The 17498-nt window shown below is 33.0% G+C and overlaps 1 protein-coding gene across 9 annotated transcripts in view; it reads left to right on the top strand.

Annotated features, from left to right (window-relative positions):
* The window catches only part of Pkn (serine/threonine-protein kinase N), an 82655-nt gene that overhangs the window by 38299 nt on the left and 26858 nt on the right, over positions 1-17498 (top strand). For all 9 annotated transcript variants that reach the window (XM_074118286.1, XM_074118283.1, XM_074118288.1 and 6 more), the window contains 3 exons: positions 14081-14193; positions 15234-15450; positions 17339-17496. In XM_074118286.1, coding sequence (XP_073974387.1) covers positions 14081-14193; positions 15234-15450; positions 17339-17496 — 488 coding nt within the window. The remainder of the gene's footprint in view (positions 1-14080; positions 14194-15233; positions 15451-17338; positions 17497-17498) is intronic.

The raw sequence follows: 17498 nt of genomic DNA, 5'->3' as shown, positions 1-17498 counted from the left end.
GTCGTAATAGGCCCTGCAAGCACTTTTTCTGGGACTTGAGATTATATAGCATTGTGTGCATTGCCTAGTTAACTAGGGACGCAAGAGCTTTGAATTCTGTACAAAATGAAATCATGCTCGTACTGAGGTCTGAATCTCTATCTAAGGGTAAAAACGACATTGCACAAGGGTTGAGAGCTTCTATTTGTGTGCGTAATTCCCAATCTCTAAGGCGGAGACCAAACATGTACCAATCACTTATCATTTGGCTGGCTCCCTCCAACCCTCTCCGTATAAAATACTTGGCAGTTCCATTGGTAAGAGAAAGGAAACATCCCACCAAATAATATTCTTATTGTATTTTATTAAAATTTCGATTTTTTCTAGTTAATGGCAATTTTATATTTTTCACAACGAGTATACACTTCGAACGCACCGTAATAACTCACTTAACAGGTTAAAGGTGACTTTAACATGAAACTTAACATGGCAATTCCAATTCCTAGGACTTCCCAAAAATTGAGTTCTTTTTATAATTCTGTAATGTGCTGCCATTTAATAATTATAACTAATTATCCAACTGGAAGAAAGAATATTGTCAATTTCAGTCGTAATCTTTGTTTTTGTTTTTTTGATTGGCAAAAAGTACAAAAATTTTGACTGAAATTGGCAATTTTTTTTTTAAATTAATGAATCAGTCAGCAAAGGCGATGAACATTGCTAATTATGTAAGGAATTATTATCAAATAATTCGTAACAAATCAGTTACCATTTTCTTAGTGAACTTTGTCAGTACCAGTTTTAAAAACTGCAAAATATTATCCTTAAGAATGGAGCAGTCAGTAGCAGTTCATGCAGTGCTGTAAATAAGTCGTTTTTCAAAACTTTGATAATAAGGTTTCTCTCTAATGTAATGGCAACCTATTTCAAAACCATTGAAACCGAATTATCACTGCTAGTCTATTTCCTATTCTTGAACATATCTTGACACTTCAGATTTGTACAACGTTATCCAATCTCCAATTTCAAGCACCTCCATTTTTCCTTTTAGAAAAATCTCGCTAAAAAAATAAATAAATGTTTTTACCTACTTAAATATAAAACGAATTTTCCTTATCGTTTGAATGATCGCAATATGTAGTTTTTATATCTGTCACATGTTTAGAGTGATCTCTTTTTTAAGAATTATTTGATTTTTTTGCTCATGCTACTTTGCTCATGTATTTGAACAATATCTGGGTTATTTACATAAATCATTTAACAATGAAGACAAGTCAATCAAATCATTCATCTATTTATTCTTGCTCTTCAGTTTGGCGATTGCATTTTTATTTATATTTTTCCAAAACATGTCTTACAACAACTCTGAACATAAATTATCTACAATATAATCATTATTTTATTTATGAAATTTTCGGAATGAGATATTAGGCATAATTCAAAATTAGTTCACGCCTACTTTTATACAGGTAAATTGAAATTTTATAATTGAAAAAAAGGAATATTAACACGAAATCAATATGTTTTATCGCAGCTAATCGATGGGGCATTGCAATATGTATATAATTGTTGTTTACTAATTGAGAATACTTACTGATATCTTTAGGAACACTTTGGCGATTAACAGTATCTTTAATTTGTGCATTCAATTCATCAATTGAATGATTAGAGAGTTTACAGATAAGAGCATTATCCCTGCTCATAACTGGCAAGACAAAGAAGTGCATAAACCTGTACATATTAGTCAATATAATTAGTTCAGCTTGCATATTATCCAGATCAGTTTCTTCTTCTAATTCATTTTCCGGTTATAAGCTGAAAAAAAAATTATTTTTGTAATTTCCTGTTTGTCCGTAACACTAGATATAATCGCCGTGGCTTAGATGGAGGAGACTCTTCTAATCTGAGTTGAGAGGCAAGGTTCCGCTCCATTAATAAAAATCGCTTTCACAATAGCGATGAACGGGGATGCTGGATTCTTGGTACAGTTCCAATCTAAGAAGCACATCGAACAGCCGTGGCAACCATTCTCTCCTCCGCTCTCCTGAAGGAGAGGTGGCCAAAGAAGTGGAGGAGTCATCCTCCTTAGTTTATTCTGTTGCTTCTTCTGTTGGATGATTTAGAATGTCCTCAACTCAAAAGCCGTTTTAAATAGCTTAGACACAGACTCTTATATGACAGGACAGAAAATAAGTACATTACTTCTTTCGCGAACTTCAATACTCAACCCAGTGACATGTCATCATCACCTTGTTTAAAGATTTACTTAGTTTTAGAGTTGTGAATTTATTTCTTACGCGCAATGAGTTTCAGGTATTTACTACAATGTAGTTAGCTTACTCGGTGAATATTTGTGATATTACCATTGTCACTTTTAAGAATTCAGCTAAGGCAGATAGCTGGGCCAGAACAGAAGTTATACATTCATCAAAGAAAGTAACTCTTTAAAATTAGAAATAAACGGATTAGTCCGTGGCGCTGTATGGAGGGCTTAGTCGCTCCAAATCCTGCGAGCGATTCATAAATCAGGAATAAATTTAATAATTGTAAAATCACAATTTAGAGTTTGATTCCATAATAGGCTAAAGGGATTACTTAGCAACCTTAGCTTTCCAGTTGGTTACCTAGACAATGGAAACTAAGAACTAGCTTCTACAAATACCTGGACTTTCTGGCAGAACAGAGAAGTCTATTTTGATTTTCGTTTTACTATTCTGTCGTAACCGTTTAGACATTTACTTAAAGATTTTTCCATTAAATCGCTAGGTATATTTATTCTATTTATTGAATCAGTTACTTTAAAGTAATCTATATACATTTCTAAGTGATTTTTATGATTCTATTTCTATAAAGAGGAATTATCCATAATAAATACAAATTATATCAAGCAATCACTCAGTTCCACTACAATTCTCAGAACACTCCATTACAATCGAGTTATTTTTAGTGAAAAGTCTTATTATATTGTGCGTTGTTTATGATAAATAATTAGACCAAAGCTTGAATGTATTTGTGTTTTTATTATACAAAAACAAACAACGATAGGCTGTTTGTTCGGGCTTCAATATTGTAATCAGCCGTCGTTATCGCCATGTCATTATTATTACAAAGCGTATTACTTAATATGTTATTCAGTGAAGAATATCACAAAACAAAAATAGATTTTGAATAAGTTCTCTGTTTACCAATACTTTTAAAAAGGCAATTCATTATTTAATGATTAATATCGGATGTTTTTTTTTATTTCTTATGTAACTAAATGTTTGTATTAAAAATAACTTAGTGAAATTTTAGTTATCTCTCTTAGAGAAAGTATATTACGTTTAGTTGGTGCTTCCATCTTAGTCCAGATAACTTTCTTTGCTACAGTTAATACGTATATAGTAAGGCGAGGTAGAATACGTGTTTATAGAAACTCGTTAGTATCATCAAGTGTTTGGGCTCTATTTACCTCCTACAGACCACAATAGTGCATTTCTATTCTTCAGGTTTTCATCTTCTCTGCTAATGTTCTTCAACATAGCCACTTTACTGGTTTAGCAGCCTAATGATTAACTATTTCCCTTAATGCTTGTTCACGGTCCTTGAATATTGTGTGTAACTTCCAAGATAGCTAGCTGCATTCGAAAAAAATAGTCATACGAGGTGTGGCTATTAAATAACGAGACTATTGCTGTAAAACATTTTATTTTAAATTTATATATATTTAGTTATTATCACCTCCAATATACACCCCTTCTCTATCCCTACAACGCTCCATGCGAATTTACCATTGTTCGAAACAGTGAAGTCTTTTTCTTTCAGCTCCTGCATGACGCCTGCTGCTTTTTAATCGCAGCAACATCTATTTAACAGGACGTTTTTTCTCTTAATACAAAACACTGTCCAAACAAGGAATATTAAAAATATGAAGACAGCATTTTGGACTCGAATCCCGAGCCTCTACGAACGAATCTAAATCTTTACCATTGAGCCAATTCCATTTCCATGTCGTATTATTATTTATTTTGTTGTTAATCTAAGATTACTGACGTCCACATACTTATGATGCAATTTACTGGCGGTCGCCAGACAATTTCTCTAGCCCGAGGCAACACTCTCCACTATTGGACATTGAACTTGTGAAGGCTGCTAGGCAACTGGTTATTTAAATATTTTTATTATTATTAAAATTTCCGCATCCAAAGCGAAAACTTATAATTATCAGCTTTTAGAGAAAGGCATCACCTAAATAAATTGTTTCTTTAGCATATTTATTATTTACTTCTCCTTTTACGTCGTAAAACTGTTTATTTTTTCAACTTTATTATTATTATAAATATATCTGGAAGAACCACACATCTCAATTTAAAAAGCAATATTGAAAATACTATACGAGCTGAGTCCTGGACTCCCAATTCATCGAAATTGATTATTGGAGATCTGTGGTTAGGGCTAGAAGACTAAAAAGTAAGAAATGTGGACATCATAAATGCTTTAAAGGTTGCATTCTTCAGTCGGTTGAGCTTAAGCAGTTCTCGAGTTTCGGTTGAGAGAAACAGGAGTGAAAGAATAAGGATTAGATAGAACGGTTAGGAAAGCAAACTGAGTCCTTCACAGTGATTATTCCAACAAGATATTTATTGTTGTCTAAGATTTTGCTGTCGACACTATCTGGTTGATTTAGTGTTCTATATCTCTAAATGACATTTATTACTCGTATCATTAAAATAATTCCTTTATTTAAAAGCTTTATTAATGTTTCTTTTTTGCTTTCTTAATTCTCAGAAGATTATTACTTAACACTTGATAAAAGGATTTATATTATTATAATTATTTAAAGTTGGAAATATACTAAATACATAAAGAATGGTCCAGTTTAAAACTTGTATTTTTCGCTTTACAAGATTGCAGCTCACAAATTTTTGTTACAATGTATTTAAAACTTCCAATGTACAGCATCCTGGGTCTCATAACACAATCTCTTGGAAATCAAACTCATTCCAAATACTACGAGAGCTTGCATTAATGGCAACCACTACTAGTGCAGTTCAGTTATTAGTGAAAATGATTTAAATAAACTAAATATTTTTTTTGTTGCTTTTTTTTGGCATTGGGTATCGCCATACAGCCAGCATCGTCTAGGTGCTTATCACTAGAATATCACTCACTCTCCATTCTTACTTATAAATACTCCACTCATTCATCCCTCCTCTACTACATACAACTATTTACATAAACTACAGCTAATGGATGGATCAGTACTCTATATTCCTGCCATCCTTATAGCTTAACCGAAATTAAAATCACGTAATCCTTCTCTAATCATTTTCTTCCATTCATTCTATTCGGCTATAACTTTTAAATACATTCATATTTCTTAGTAGCTCTGCTACAGATTTAAGCACATAGATGTTGGTGAATATTATGTCTTCTTAGCGAAATGGTGCGTCTAAATACCTGTATAAGTTGTCAAACATTCGTTTCCTTTCTAGTACAAATCGTGGACATATCATTATATTATAATAACTAATTAAATTAGTTCATTTTATCTCTGGAGTTTGCTAACATATTAAGTAAATATAAAATATGAAGAGCTCAAGTTAGAAGTTCCCTTCCCTACTTTATTGATTTCAGTTTATTTTGGAAAAAAACTTTGCTACCTTGCCAAGGAATCCCATTCTCCCTTCCAAAAATCTGCTTTTACGAAAAACTGTTGCTACTAAAGTAAAAGTAGCAGGCCAGTAATTAGTGCAAATTACTTTGCGAACTGCACAGGATTTGGGAGCTTTTACTTTTAATTTTTCATACAAGAAAGTCGCAAGCTTTCATTTAAAGGATTTTTACTATTTTCCTGGCTTCTAAGATAAGAATGTTATTAATGAAAAACCAAGGGTTCGCTTTCTTGATTTTACACTTTTTTGGGGGAAATAATTTTCAGTAGATTTCAAAATTAATGCTATGTTTATGATTTGAATAAGTAATTGCGTACTTTGGCCTTCATTTTATCCCAGAGGTTGTATTATGCAACTATTTATTCTGATCCGCTTTTCATTACCAAAATCTAATACTTTTACCTAAAATTAAATGCATTAATACTTCTTGCCGACCTTGATTAAGCACTAATGAAGTTTGGAACCTATTATTTAAAATGCAATTATAATTGGTTTAATTTAAATTAAGTTTAGTGATTATACGATTTCTGTTACTATGTGATCACATTGAATAATGATTTAATATCGTATAAAGTAAATTTATAATTTAGTAGTGCAGGGTCATGATTGAAGGACGTCTGAGGCTGGTTTACTTTTACAATCATCACGGATGATTTATTAGGGAAGAAGGAAATAAGTGTAGTATTCATCTCGTGTTTACTCGAATCATCCAAAATAAAATGGTCTGTTCATCTATGAACTCGCAACTTTATAATAAACTAAGGGAAGAAATATTTATTTTCTATCTTTTGCTTAAATCATTAAGAAATCGTGAAATAAATAAAAAAAATTAAAGAAATGAAACAAAAATACAGAAAATACAGTAGTAGGTGAAAGCAGCTGGCAGTCAATTAATAAGAATTGATTATTCACTTTTGCTTTACAAGAATCACTCTGAATGATTCATTCGAGTGAAACAGAGCAAAAGAGTACGAAAAGTTGAACACGTCTCTCCACTCTGTTCATATCGTTTCCTGGGTAACCACTATTGATGATTTGCTGTTTAGACATATTTAACTTGCGTTTCACTTCCTGTGGAATAATCAATAATCCATGTTAAAAAAGGTAACCGTAAAATCCCCCTAACATTTAAATTTCCCCGATCGCATAATCCATGAAACAGGCTCGGAAAACTGTAATTATAGGAATTTTTATTATTTATTAAATTTAAGGCGCGTCAAAATTTGAGGTCCTTGGCGCCCGGAGTTTTTTTTGTCAGTGTCTTCAAGGAAGAGTATAATCTCTTGGCCGGCTGGACTGTGGGATCTCCGAGTGGATATGCAATGCATTAATCACTCAATAGATGAATTCTCTGAATAAAGTTGTAAATAATAATATGATATAAGCGCAGTAAATATGGTCTCACTCTAAGCTAAAATCAATGTGTTGATTGAGGTGGCATTTACATATTTCATTTGTTTGATAATTTATAATCTTACCGTTTAAAAGTACAGTTTTAAAGTTGAAATATGATTCAGCGGAACCATGTTTGACGCCATGATATATGCATTATTATTATCTTATCTCAGTTCATGGTAGTAGTAGGAAAGTATAAATATTCTTTTTTGTAATACATTATGGTATTTTAATATTATACCTCCCAAGTTATCTGCATCTTATATATCAGTTCGAAGTAAATATAAATCAAACATTTCAATTAAAATTTTTACTTTTCTGTAATCTTAGAAACCTACCCAATGATAGTTAATCATTATGGACAGAACTATCGATATATGTTGAAATTGAGCGATTAGTGTTTTGCGTTATCAATAGAAAAGGCGATTTCAAAGTAAAATAAAATCTTATGTGGGCACATTCGCGAATTTCATTCAATACGATGGTTTTTAAGGTTATAAGTGATACTGGGTTCTTGAAAACCCGAGCTTGTTGAGCCCTACGTTACTCTTTTCATCAATCTGAGCACTCGAAAACGAATTTTTCTAGACGAAATAATTCAAAAAAAATTTGAGCTTTGGTAATCATGTAAACGCCAGAAGGTTCCTTTTCAGAGGAACAGTGAATTTTAAAATTAAAGTGTTTCGCTCGAGGTCGTCTGTCTATCCACTTCTTGTAGATAGGCGGATAAACTTTTATTCATCTGATGATTTATTGTTTGGGTTGTGATTGAACAGAAAGACTTTTGGCTATCTATTAGGCTTTTTCTATCGGTTTTTGTCCCGATTACTTCGGACTGGTGGCCGAGGCTTAAGTCTCAATTCTGGCCCCAGATCTTATAGCCTTGCAGCAGCTTTAAGGGCTCCAAGTTTGTTGATTCTTCTCATATCGGATGGCATTGAAGCCATTATTAAGCTATTACTCTATCTTCAGCAAGGCTCTTTAACCAATTCTCCTCGTTCAACCCCTTTCCGAACGTGAACTGCGGTTTACCTCTCTCTTTTTCCGTCAATCTGAGTCTCATACACCACTCCGGTCGTTCTGTCCCAAGTCCTTAGAACATGCTGTTCTTTATCTTCATTTTTTTTTTTCTGATTTAATGTTTGCATCCCCACATCGGATCTTCATACATCACTTATCCTGTTTCTTCTGGTCAGTCACTATCTTCTTCCATTCGACTGGCATTAACTATTGGGCCTGTTGGTTAAAGTCGAAAGTCCCCCGAAGAGGAAGTAAGTTTGTAAAGAAATGATGTAAACTCGAAGTGCTTAGTTTACTTACACATCTCTGTGAATATAAAAAGCAGAACATTTACTTTCTCTTTACTTAATTTTTAAATCCACGCACATATCTTGGCTCTAATGAGGTGCTTCAAGGAACTTTGTACTTCGTGACGTCATTTCTATTTTCACTTCCTGTCTTATTTACTCTCATACTTCTATTTGGAACTTTAATGTTAATTTTTAAAGTTACTAGAACCACACAACACGACAGATGTCTTCCGTTCCATACAGTAACGGTATACGGAAGCAATGTAGTTTTACCCCTTCATCGTCTTCGTGAAGACTTAATGGACAAGACATTGAGAACATCGAGTCCCCACAAGCGGAGCGTTTATATTTGTCTATGAAACGTATACCGGATTACTTGCGTTGCTAAATGAACTATTGCTAAGTTTGTTAGGCCTGTCATTTGATCGATAGTTGTTAATAACTGCTGTAAAAAGTAGGCAATAGTTCACTACTAATCAGACTTATCTCATTTAAACAAAATAGAATATTTTAAAATTTGATAGGCAGCGTATCTGGAACCAGACTTCCGGCTTACAGCTACTGCAGCCCCTTCAACTAAACTATGGTTTTTACGATCTATGTAATTGTAGCTTAGTTACAAATTTAAGTAAACATTTTAACTTTGAAAAAACAAAGTTATTAATTAGAACTTCAATAATTTCACCTAGGAAATGACTATGATTTATAAACAATCACTATTATAAACATAGAGTTTTTTATACATTTTTTTTTATTTATCATTAATGCCTGTCAAATTACAGAGTTTGAAATTATAACCAGAAACCGCAGGCACTTTCACTGGTTCTTTTATTTATTTTTTTTCTGCCTTAAATTCATTAATAAATGGAGACACTATCATGTTATTGGCATTAACAGTTGTTTCTCATTAGATCTCCTCCATTCGGTATAATCTTCCACTCTTTATACAGTGGTTTTATTATGCAACCGAACTTTCTCTACTTTTACAAATGTTCTATACAAAGTAATCTTATAGATTTTATATGATCTGCTACAACTATATGTAGTTGTAACTTTAAATTTTAAACATATAAGTTGATCAGAACAAGGTTTCGATGAAGCAATGGTACCATTACTTACTGATTTAGAAATTAACAATGTTGTTTGTACAGGCAATGCTGTATTACATAGTCGAGTTCTAATCACTTGGAGACACCCATGAAATAATGATCTATTTAGCTCTATTTATCTTGTACTGCAACCTCTCATTACTACAACCTTAATTAACTATAAAGACTTATTGGGATCTATAACTTTTTCATTTTGTAATTGCATTTTTCTAAGCTTACTCTCATCGTACGATATTGATGCCTAAATTGTTGTTGTTTTTTTTCTAAACATGTTGAATGCTCTGCTACTAATAACTTTCTATTAATTCCGCTAACCACTGGTAAGAAAAATATTGCGAGAAGGTTGAAATTTAAGTTTTCAAAGAGAACTATTATCTGCTTTGAAGATGGTTCAGTTCGAAACAGTGTTTTTTAGAGAGCGGTGTTTGAGAACATTATATCTTGAAACTGTTCCTTAGCTTTCAAAACCCTGAACCACTTTTTGCTGAATTTACTTTTCTCTTCTGAAGATAATTTTTCGAAATGTCTGTAATAATTTTTCCTTGAACTTCGTTTAGTCGCAAGCATTGTTGTTGGTCTACAACTTCAATACATATCCAAGGAATTTGATTCCGGGCAATACCGGGAGCCCAGGAATACCATTTTTTCCTCCAAAATACCATTTTAGTTTAAAACTTCTCTTAAAATCGTATATGTTAACTTTCACTTATGTTTATTTGAACAAATTGTTTCTTGAGGGAAGGGATTAGCTATGCGGTTAGCGTATTGGATTCCCACGCGGAAAGTCCCATGTTCGAATACAGCTGCTGGTCCTTAGAAGACTGTCCGGAGGCCGGCAGTACACTGAAAAAAGCTCCGGGCGCCAATAACCTCAGATGTTAACGTTAAATGATTTAAGAATCATTTTAAAAAAAATATACGTATATATATAAAAAATACTTTTTCTTTGGAGATTCGTTTTAGGGCAAGAATAGAGTAGGTTTTCCTCTAAAGTGTCGATTTCGGTGTAATGTACAATTTTACAAACTAGATAATATTAATAAGAAATGAATATGTTTTAGGGAGTTAAGAGAAAATATTTAAGTTAGAATCTTGAGAATATGAAAAAATCATGAGAATGTGCACGCCATTTTGTTTTTTTTTTTTTACTCATCTGTGGAACTAGAAAAATATATTATCTATGCTTAATAATTAATTGATGATACACCTTTTGAGTAAATTACAAATATTTATTTCTTCGAACAGTTAACTTGTCCTTGGCCCGCTACACTATTTCATAAAAGGCCATGGTCTAGTTAACACATGGTCCACCCTCGCCTATCTTTCTTGTTAACTGTAAGGTAGGTAAGTTACATCATTCCTCAAAGATTTTTACATGTAAAAGTCAGTATCTTAAACTGTGAAATTCAGAGTATGTAACATGTATTCAGTTATTTATTTAGGTTGACAAAAAAAATATCTACCAATGGTTGGTCCCAAACTAAGAAACACTCGTTGCAACTCATTCCATTTTTTATTTAATTTCCTAATTTGATTTTAACTGGAAATACTAGTTATGAGATCTTTCGAAAAGGATGTTGTGAATGTGTGTGGGAAAAAACAAATACTGAAACCCGAAAAACAGGAAATTCAAATTCGAACTGTTTTTTGGTAGGTCGCTTTTTGTATGGAAGTTTTAGCCAAGATTCCATTGCTAGAAATACGAAAATTAAATATTTAATTTAATATGTTATTACAATAATTAGTATATCACTACAATCACAATTTGCGAATGTATGATTTGTTAATGCATTGTGACAATCACATAATAAATAAATTATATGGTGCCCCACTAGAAGATGCACATTAGAAATGAATACCATTATGTTTTTGCAATGTTTCGTCTAGAGCTTGGATAGTAAACCTTATTTTACCTACCGCCCACTTTTGTATCTTTATTGATAGTTACAAATTTTTTACCTCCCACTAATTCCGCAGCAGTTTAATTTAGCGCAACTCGTAAGTACCCGTAATTTTTGAAATTTAATAAAAATATGTAGTTAAATTTATCTTATATATTTTTACTTTTTAGTGAGTGCAAGTTTATAAAACAAAGAATATTTTATTTGATGCGCATTACCAATGACGCAGCGCCTACTAATGCGGAAGCAGGTTAAATTGAGGAAAAATAAAATAAAATTTCAAAACTGTCAGGTCTCGTTAATTATAAATGTTATTCTTGGGTCTGCTGTAGCAAAAGAACATGTTCTCCCGTTCTTTGGAAGAGAACAATCGGGTTCTCTGTTTGGAGATAATATCACTAAAGGCTGATCCTACAAGACATGAATACTCTTTTTCCATATATTGAGAAATATCGCTAACAAATTGTTTTTATTTAAGCAATAAGTTTGCATATCCCACCTCTGTCGAAATCGGACCAAACTCCTACCGCCAACTACGAAAGGTTGAATCACCCACTAGAGACAGAAATGGAACCACCTTGGCTAACTCTAGTCTATAATATGGGTTTCAGGTGATTCGCTTATCCAAGGTAAAGCACCAAAATTTGTGCCTTTGTTTTTACCTATTTTTAGCTTAATTCGCGATTATTAACATCAGAGATTATTCATAGCTTTTCTCAGTACACTGCCGGCTTCACGTTCTCTCGTCACAGAGAACACTGATCCATGACAATGAGCTGAAAGAAGCTCCTAGGAAAAGAAATGCAAATGAACCCAAGATCTTTGCTTTGGAATGTAGTAGACGCTGACTACCGTGATAATCACTTCCCTCTCTAATCCCATAGTAAAGTAAAAGTAAAGTAATCGCCTATTTTTTCAGGCGTGGCTTAACGTCCAACTACCAATTAGGTGTCCGTGGACGGAAGAGACTAGCAAAAAAAAAATTAGCATATTAGCTTTGCAGGTCTAATCCCATAGTCTAACCTTTTTTTTGTTTATTCTCAACACAATTGAATTTTCAAGTAATGGTACGCACTTACATATAAGTCTATGTGATTTCATTAAAAAGAAGTGGTTTTCTCTGGGAAGTATCTTGTACAGTTGAGCCACAAGACCCGAAAGTCATGTCTGCCATAAAGGTTTTCCCACATTAATGTGACTAAAAGTGTCAACCTTGGTCTAACCTAAAATTGTTAGCCTAAATTCTGTGCTTTACATGCAGTAATGAGACTGGAATAAACAGCCTGATGTAATTGAAAGAAATTGTAGTTAGTCATTGACTGATTGTTGCATGTACTTAAGCGTTTAATAGAAATTGATCTATTTTGTTATTATCTACTGCTTCAAAAGAAAGTTACTTTTTTATTCAACTAATAATCCAGAAATTTAAAAACTACTGTACATTTTCTCACAAGAACGGGGTCAGTTTCAAAGTTGATCTAATTATTAATGTTCCAAATCTGATTTTCACTTTCTCGCGGTTGAATGATTAATTTAATACTTTTATTAATATTATTCTTATTATTTATTTACGCAAAAATCTCCTTAAACTATGATGTTAAAATAGAATTAAATCTCCCATTCAACAACTTTACTTCTTCCATCTTTTACTACCAATCACATTGATAAATTGTTTTGTGGTAACTTAGCATCAATATTTAGGATGTCCAAATAATGACCAAAACACATAAAAATTAGTGTTAGTAGATATAGTTGCTCTTGGATGTGCCATCATGATCGATCTCCCTTCTCTCACTAGGCGTAAGAAGTTTCTCTCATCAATGGAAATTAAAAAGATGGAATATAAGTTCGACCTAAAAGAACTATTGTGATTCTCCATAGGTGTCACGAGTGTTTGTCACAGAATATAGTGTGTATGAAGTAATGGAGCTTGGCATGCCTACATATTCAGTTAACTCCCTAATAGCTGTTATCATGAGGGGAACAAGGTTCCTGCAGAAGTGGCAGATCTGACGGCTAACTATTACTTATCTGATTGAGGAATATTCTTTGAAGCAAATCTAAGAGGAGATTGTTTGGCTTAAGATTTCTATTTAGGGAGCTGATTTTTTTTTTTAAATTGTTTTTTAATCTTTCACAACTTGATATTGAAGTAACTAGGTTAAGTTCTATATAGAAGCTGCATTAAACCAAATAATTGTGTATAATAATTTGTGTAAGTTTTATTGTATTAACTGCATCAATGTAGCATCCTACTTAAAACGTACTCTTAAAGAACACATCGTTTCCTCCCTAGCCAAACTATATTGCTGGTCACGTCCAATAATATTAATAATTCATTCACAGTACTTCCCACGGACGTCGTTGAGGCTTAGTTTATACATCTACTGCTAACATCATGCGTATACTCGTTTACAGCCTTAATTTTTATTTTTTGGTACTAGCTTAAGGCCTATACTTAATTTAAAAAAGTGTTCATGCTATATGTGTTAAAGTAGAATCTTCTATTGGTCTTAAATGCTAAATATCCCCTTCTGTAAAATGTTAAATTCTCAAGAATTTGTAAGATAGCTAGAATGAGATAAAAAAGAATTTTCTAATGGATTTGCTAAAGCCTCAATTCCCTTTGATAATGAATGCATTTTCGAGTCAGAACATGATATCCTACCGATGACATTTGCATACAGTTGGAAATTTATTTTAACTTACCTCTTTTTATTGTTTTATTCTAGATGGATTGTCATCGCCAATGTCTGGTCTTTCTGTGGAAAACCAAGGAAATAACAATTTTCAAACCGATCTTAGGCTAGTTTCGCTGGAGAAACAACTAAATATTGAACTTAAGGTGAGCATACTCAATGTTTATTTATTTTTTTTAATTTAAGCAATAAAAATTTGTCTTGAGTAACAAAGATATCATATTCACCTTTCTGTAACTATCTTTAGATAATTTTTCTCAGTATAGAAAAAAAATCTTGAATCAAAGAGGACATGAAGAAGAATGTAGGGGTTAAGAATAGGAACGAAGGACACAAAGCTGTAGAGACAAAAATTGATTAAAATACTCGGATTTAAGAAAATCCTGAAAAAAAAAACAAAAGTTATTTAATTTAGAATTTCAAACGAGCAATTAGAAATAATTAACTTTTCCCTGATTTTTGTTTTGTTTTCTTTAAAGCATAAATTAAAGATGGTCGGAGTTTAGATTCCCATACCACCTGGCGCATTCTTCAGTATGTTTTTGTAACCTATCAACTGATTAATGTCCATAACATTTTATTTTTTAAACTGAAAATTGATGTATATTATTGGATGCTCATTCAAATTAGTAATATTATCAAAATAAGTAGGTGTTTCTGAAATCGGGAAACCATGAATTGTGCCACAAAAATTAAATATAAACATTTACTTTATTTATTTGACACTTAAAAATTTACGAATGTATACAGAAATTACCGTCAGCAAGTTTACCTAGTTAAGTTTTCTAGTGGGTACGGGTGTACATGTGTGAGTATGAAGGGCAATTAAAAATACAGAATATAAAATATGAGCCTTTCAAGATCTACTTCAATGGGATCGCTTTAGAAGGTGCTGTGGAAAGTGGGTACATATGTTATCTTTTTCCTCATTATTATAGTCTTTTAATATTTTAGCAGATTATACAACTTTCAGTTATCTTATTTTTTTTTATTATTTTTTTTTTTAAAAAAAAGAGCATATTGGAGAAAATAATATTAATTTTCGAATAAGATAAATTTGTAGGTTAGATATTGCTTTTAAGAATAACTGACAAATTCGTGAGATTAGGTTTACTAATTATACTCTCAAGCTCAAATTGTATTGAATTTATTACAATATTGAATTATTTTATTAACAAATTTTCAGGTAAAACAAGGAGCTGAGAACATGTTGAAATCATTAGCAAATAGTGGTCATTCAAGAGATAAAAAATTAATGGGCGAAGCTCAACAAATGTTACAAGATTCGAAAGCTAAGATAGAGTACCTAAAGATGAGAATACTCAAAGTGAGACAAGGGAGAGGATCTTTAAGAGCTGGAGGTGGACATGATCCACACCATAATGGTGACATCAGTGACAAAGGTGTTTTCTATGTTCATTTATATATTTACTGTTACTGTAAGGGGCGCCTGATTGGCACGGGATCTTAAGGCCCATTGTGTAAAGGGGTCACCTTAAACCAAAATGTGCCGAAAGGATCCAACCTTGGAGAGATGACCGTAGAAAAATCCATTTGATATTAGCCCTATCTTGAACCCCTATAAAGCATTTTAGATGGTCTTTGCTCTTATCCGCTCTGATATTATCGAGCACTGAGGACCTAACCACATTACCTTTAAGGGCTTATTCTTTTGAAGTTGTCCATTTCTGGTAGCTTGGCAGGCGTATGTCCAAAGACACTTGGACCAATAAAGAGAAGAGAGCCGCCTAAACACCCATTATGACCCAAAAGAACATTGCTAGAAGAAACATTCCTGCACTAGCATTAAAAGAATTTAGTGTAGAATAGAATAGAATAAATCTTTATTTCAATAAAAATATGTATAAAAAATAAATAAATGAAGTGTAACGTACAAAAGATTGTAACCTTTTTAAAAGTGCTATTAGAAAGGTTAAGATGAGCAGGATAAGAATGCAGGGAAAAAAGGAAAGGAAAACCTGCAGCTAGTGTAGAGAGTTAGAGAAGTATCTGTTTTATTCTTTTGTGCCTGTAGGGTATAGAAGGATCGCCGGAGGCTATGTCGCGGCAGAGAGAATTTAGTGTTTTCAGTATACAAATATAGCTTGAAAAGCTGAGTTCCAAAAGCTCATCAAGTCCTCACCTTGGAAGACAGTTGTTCGTTCACTAAGAGTCCCGGGCCAAGCCATCTTCTGTTTCTAAATAAACTGCTCTTCCCCTATCATCCATTCGGTAACCCCCGAAGTAGTAGCAGTTGCATCCACCGTTAACCAGTGTTCTCACGAAGGCAATACTGTGAGCATGATAAACTTCTTCGTCAACCTATCAGAAGGTAAACTTATGGTTGGGAACTTGAAAATTATATCGCAATAGTTGGATGATATGACCCTATACTTGTCAACAACTTCTTAACGGACTTTCATTGCATAGATTTTTCTGTCATAGAGAGGCGAGTCCCTACAAAGTTCCTGAGATAGAAATTCTTTTCTGTGACAGATGACATGGTTTTGATCGTTATATAAGGCAGTTTAATGTCCTCAAGCTGCTGTCTAGCAGATCAAACTATCATGCTATAGAAAGCCACCCTGCTTCTCACTCACAGCTTGCTGTTTTTCACGCCCTATTCCGAGTATTTCCTTTGTATACGTATGCTTCTTAAATCGTAACGAAATAGGTCGGTAACTCAGCAATGCCTTAGCAAAAACTAGCCGTACAACTTCATTGTAATGCAGTTGTAACCACACCGTTATCAGGGTGTGGTGATCACAAAAGAGAGAGCTATAAACCTTGTTACCTTCTTCACTGCAGAAAAAAATATTTGATGCAGCATCTTTTTACCTTAATACCTTAGAGAGTATCTAAAGAACTCCTAGAAATGTTTTCCAGTTCATTGTCGTTCCAGAGGCTCACCCAGACCCAGGTCAATTAATTAGGATAACCTGAAGAGTTACCTTACCCTCTGGGGAAGGACCCTTCAACTCTCAAAATAATTTCCCATAAGATTAGAAATAAAATTATTTCGTTTTAGCACCCCACCCACCTTTACATCAGACATATGGCTCACAGATATTAAGACGAGGCTCTTAATATCTGGGATTTTACCCATATGCATATTTCGCTCTATCAGGGCTAGTTAATATGATTCATTTCATATGATTCTTATCCAATGTGAGTCACTTTTGATATACCTTGTTAAAAAAATTATTGGTAACTGATAAATAATTTTTCTTTCTTCTGTTATCTGATAAATGTTTTTTTGTTTCTCAACATAATCAATACGCTGTGTTATAGATCAATTAGGAAGGCAATTGGAACCTCCCGGTCTGGAAGATAGAGTGGAAGAACTGAGACATAGATTAAGGATAGAAGCTGCCGTTGTTGAAGGTGCTAAAAATGTAATTAGATCTTTACAGAGTTCAAAAGCTGCTGATAAAAAGGCTTTGCAGGAGGT

The sequence above is a fragment of the Rhodnius prolixus genome, unplaced genomic scaffold (assembly GCF_049639745.1).
Source record: "Rhodnius prolixus isolate KJV_2025 unplaced genomic scaffold, Rpr scaffold_2, whole genome shotgun sequence".
Taxonomy (NCBI): domain Eukaryota; kingdom Metazoa; phylum Arthropoda; class Insecta; order Hemiptera; family Reduviidae; genus Rhodnius; species Rhodnius prolixus.
Note: the sequence above shows the minus strand (reverse complement) of the source record. Positions and strands in the feature narration are given on the sequence as shown.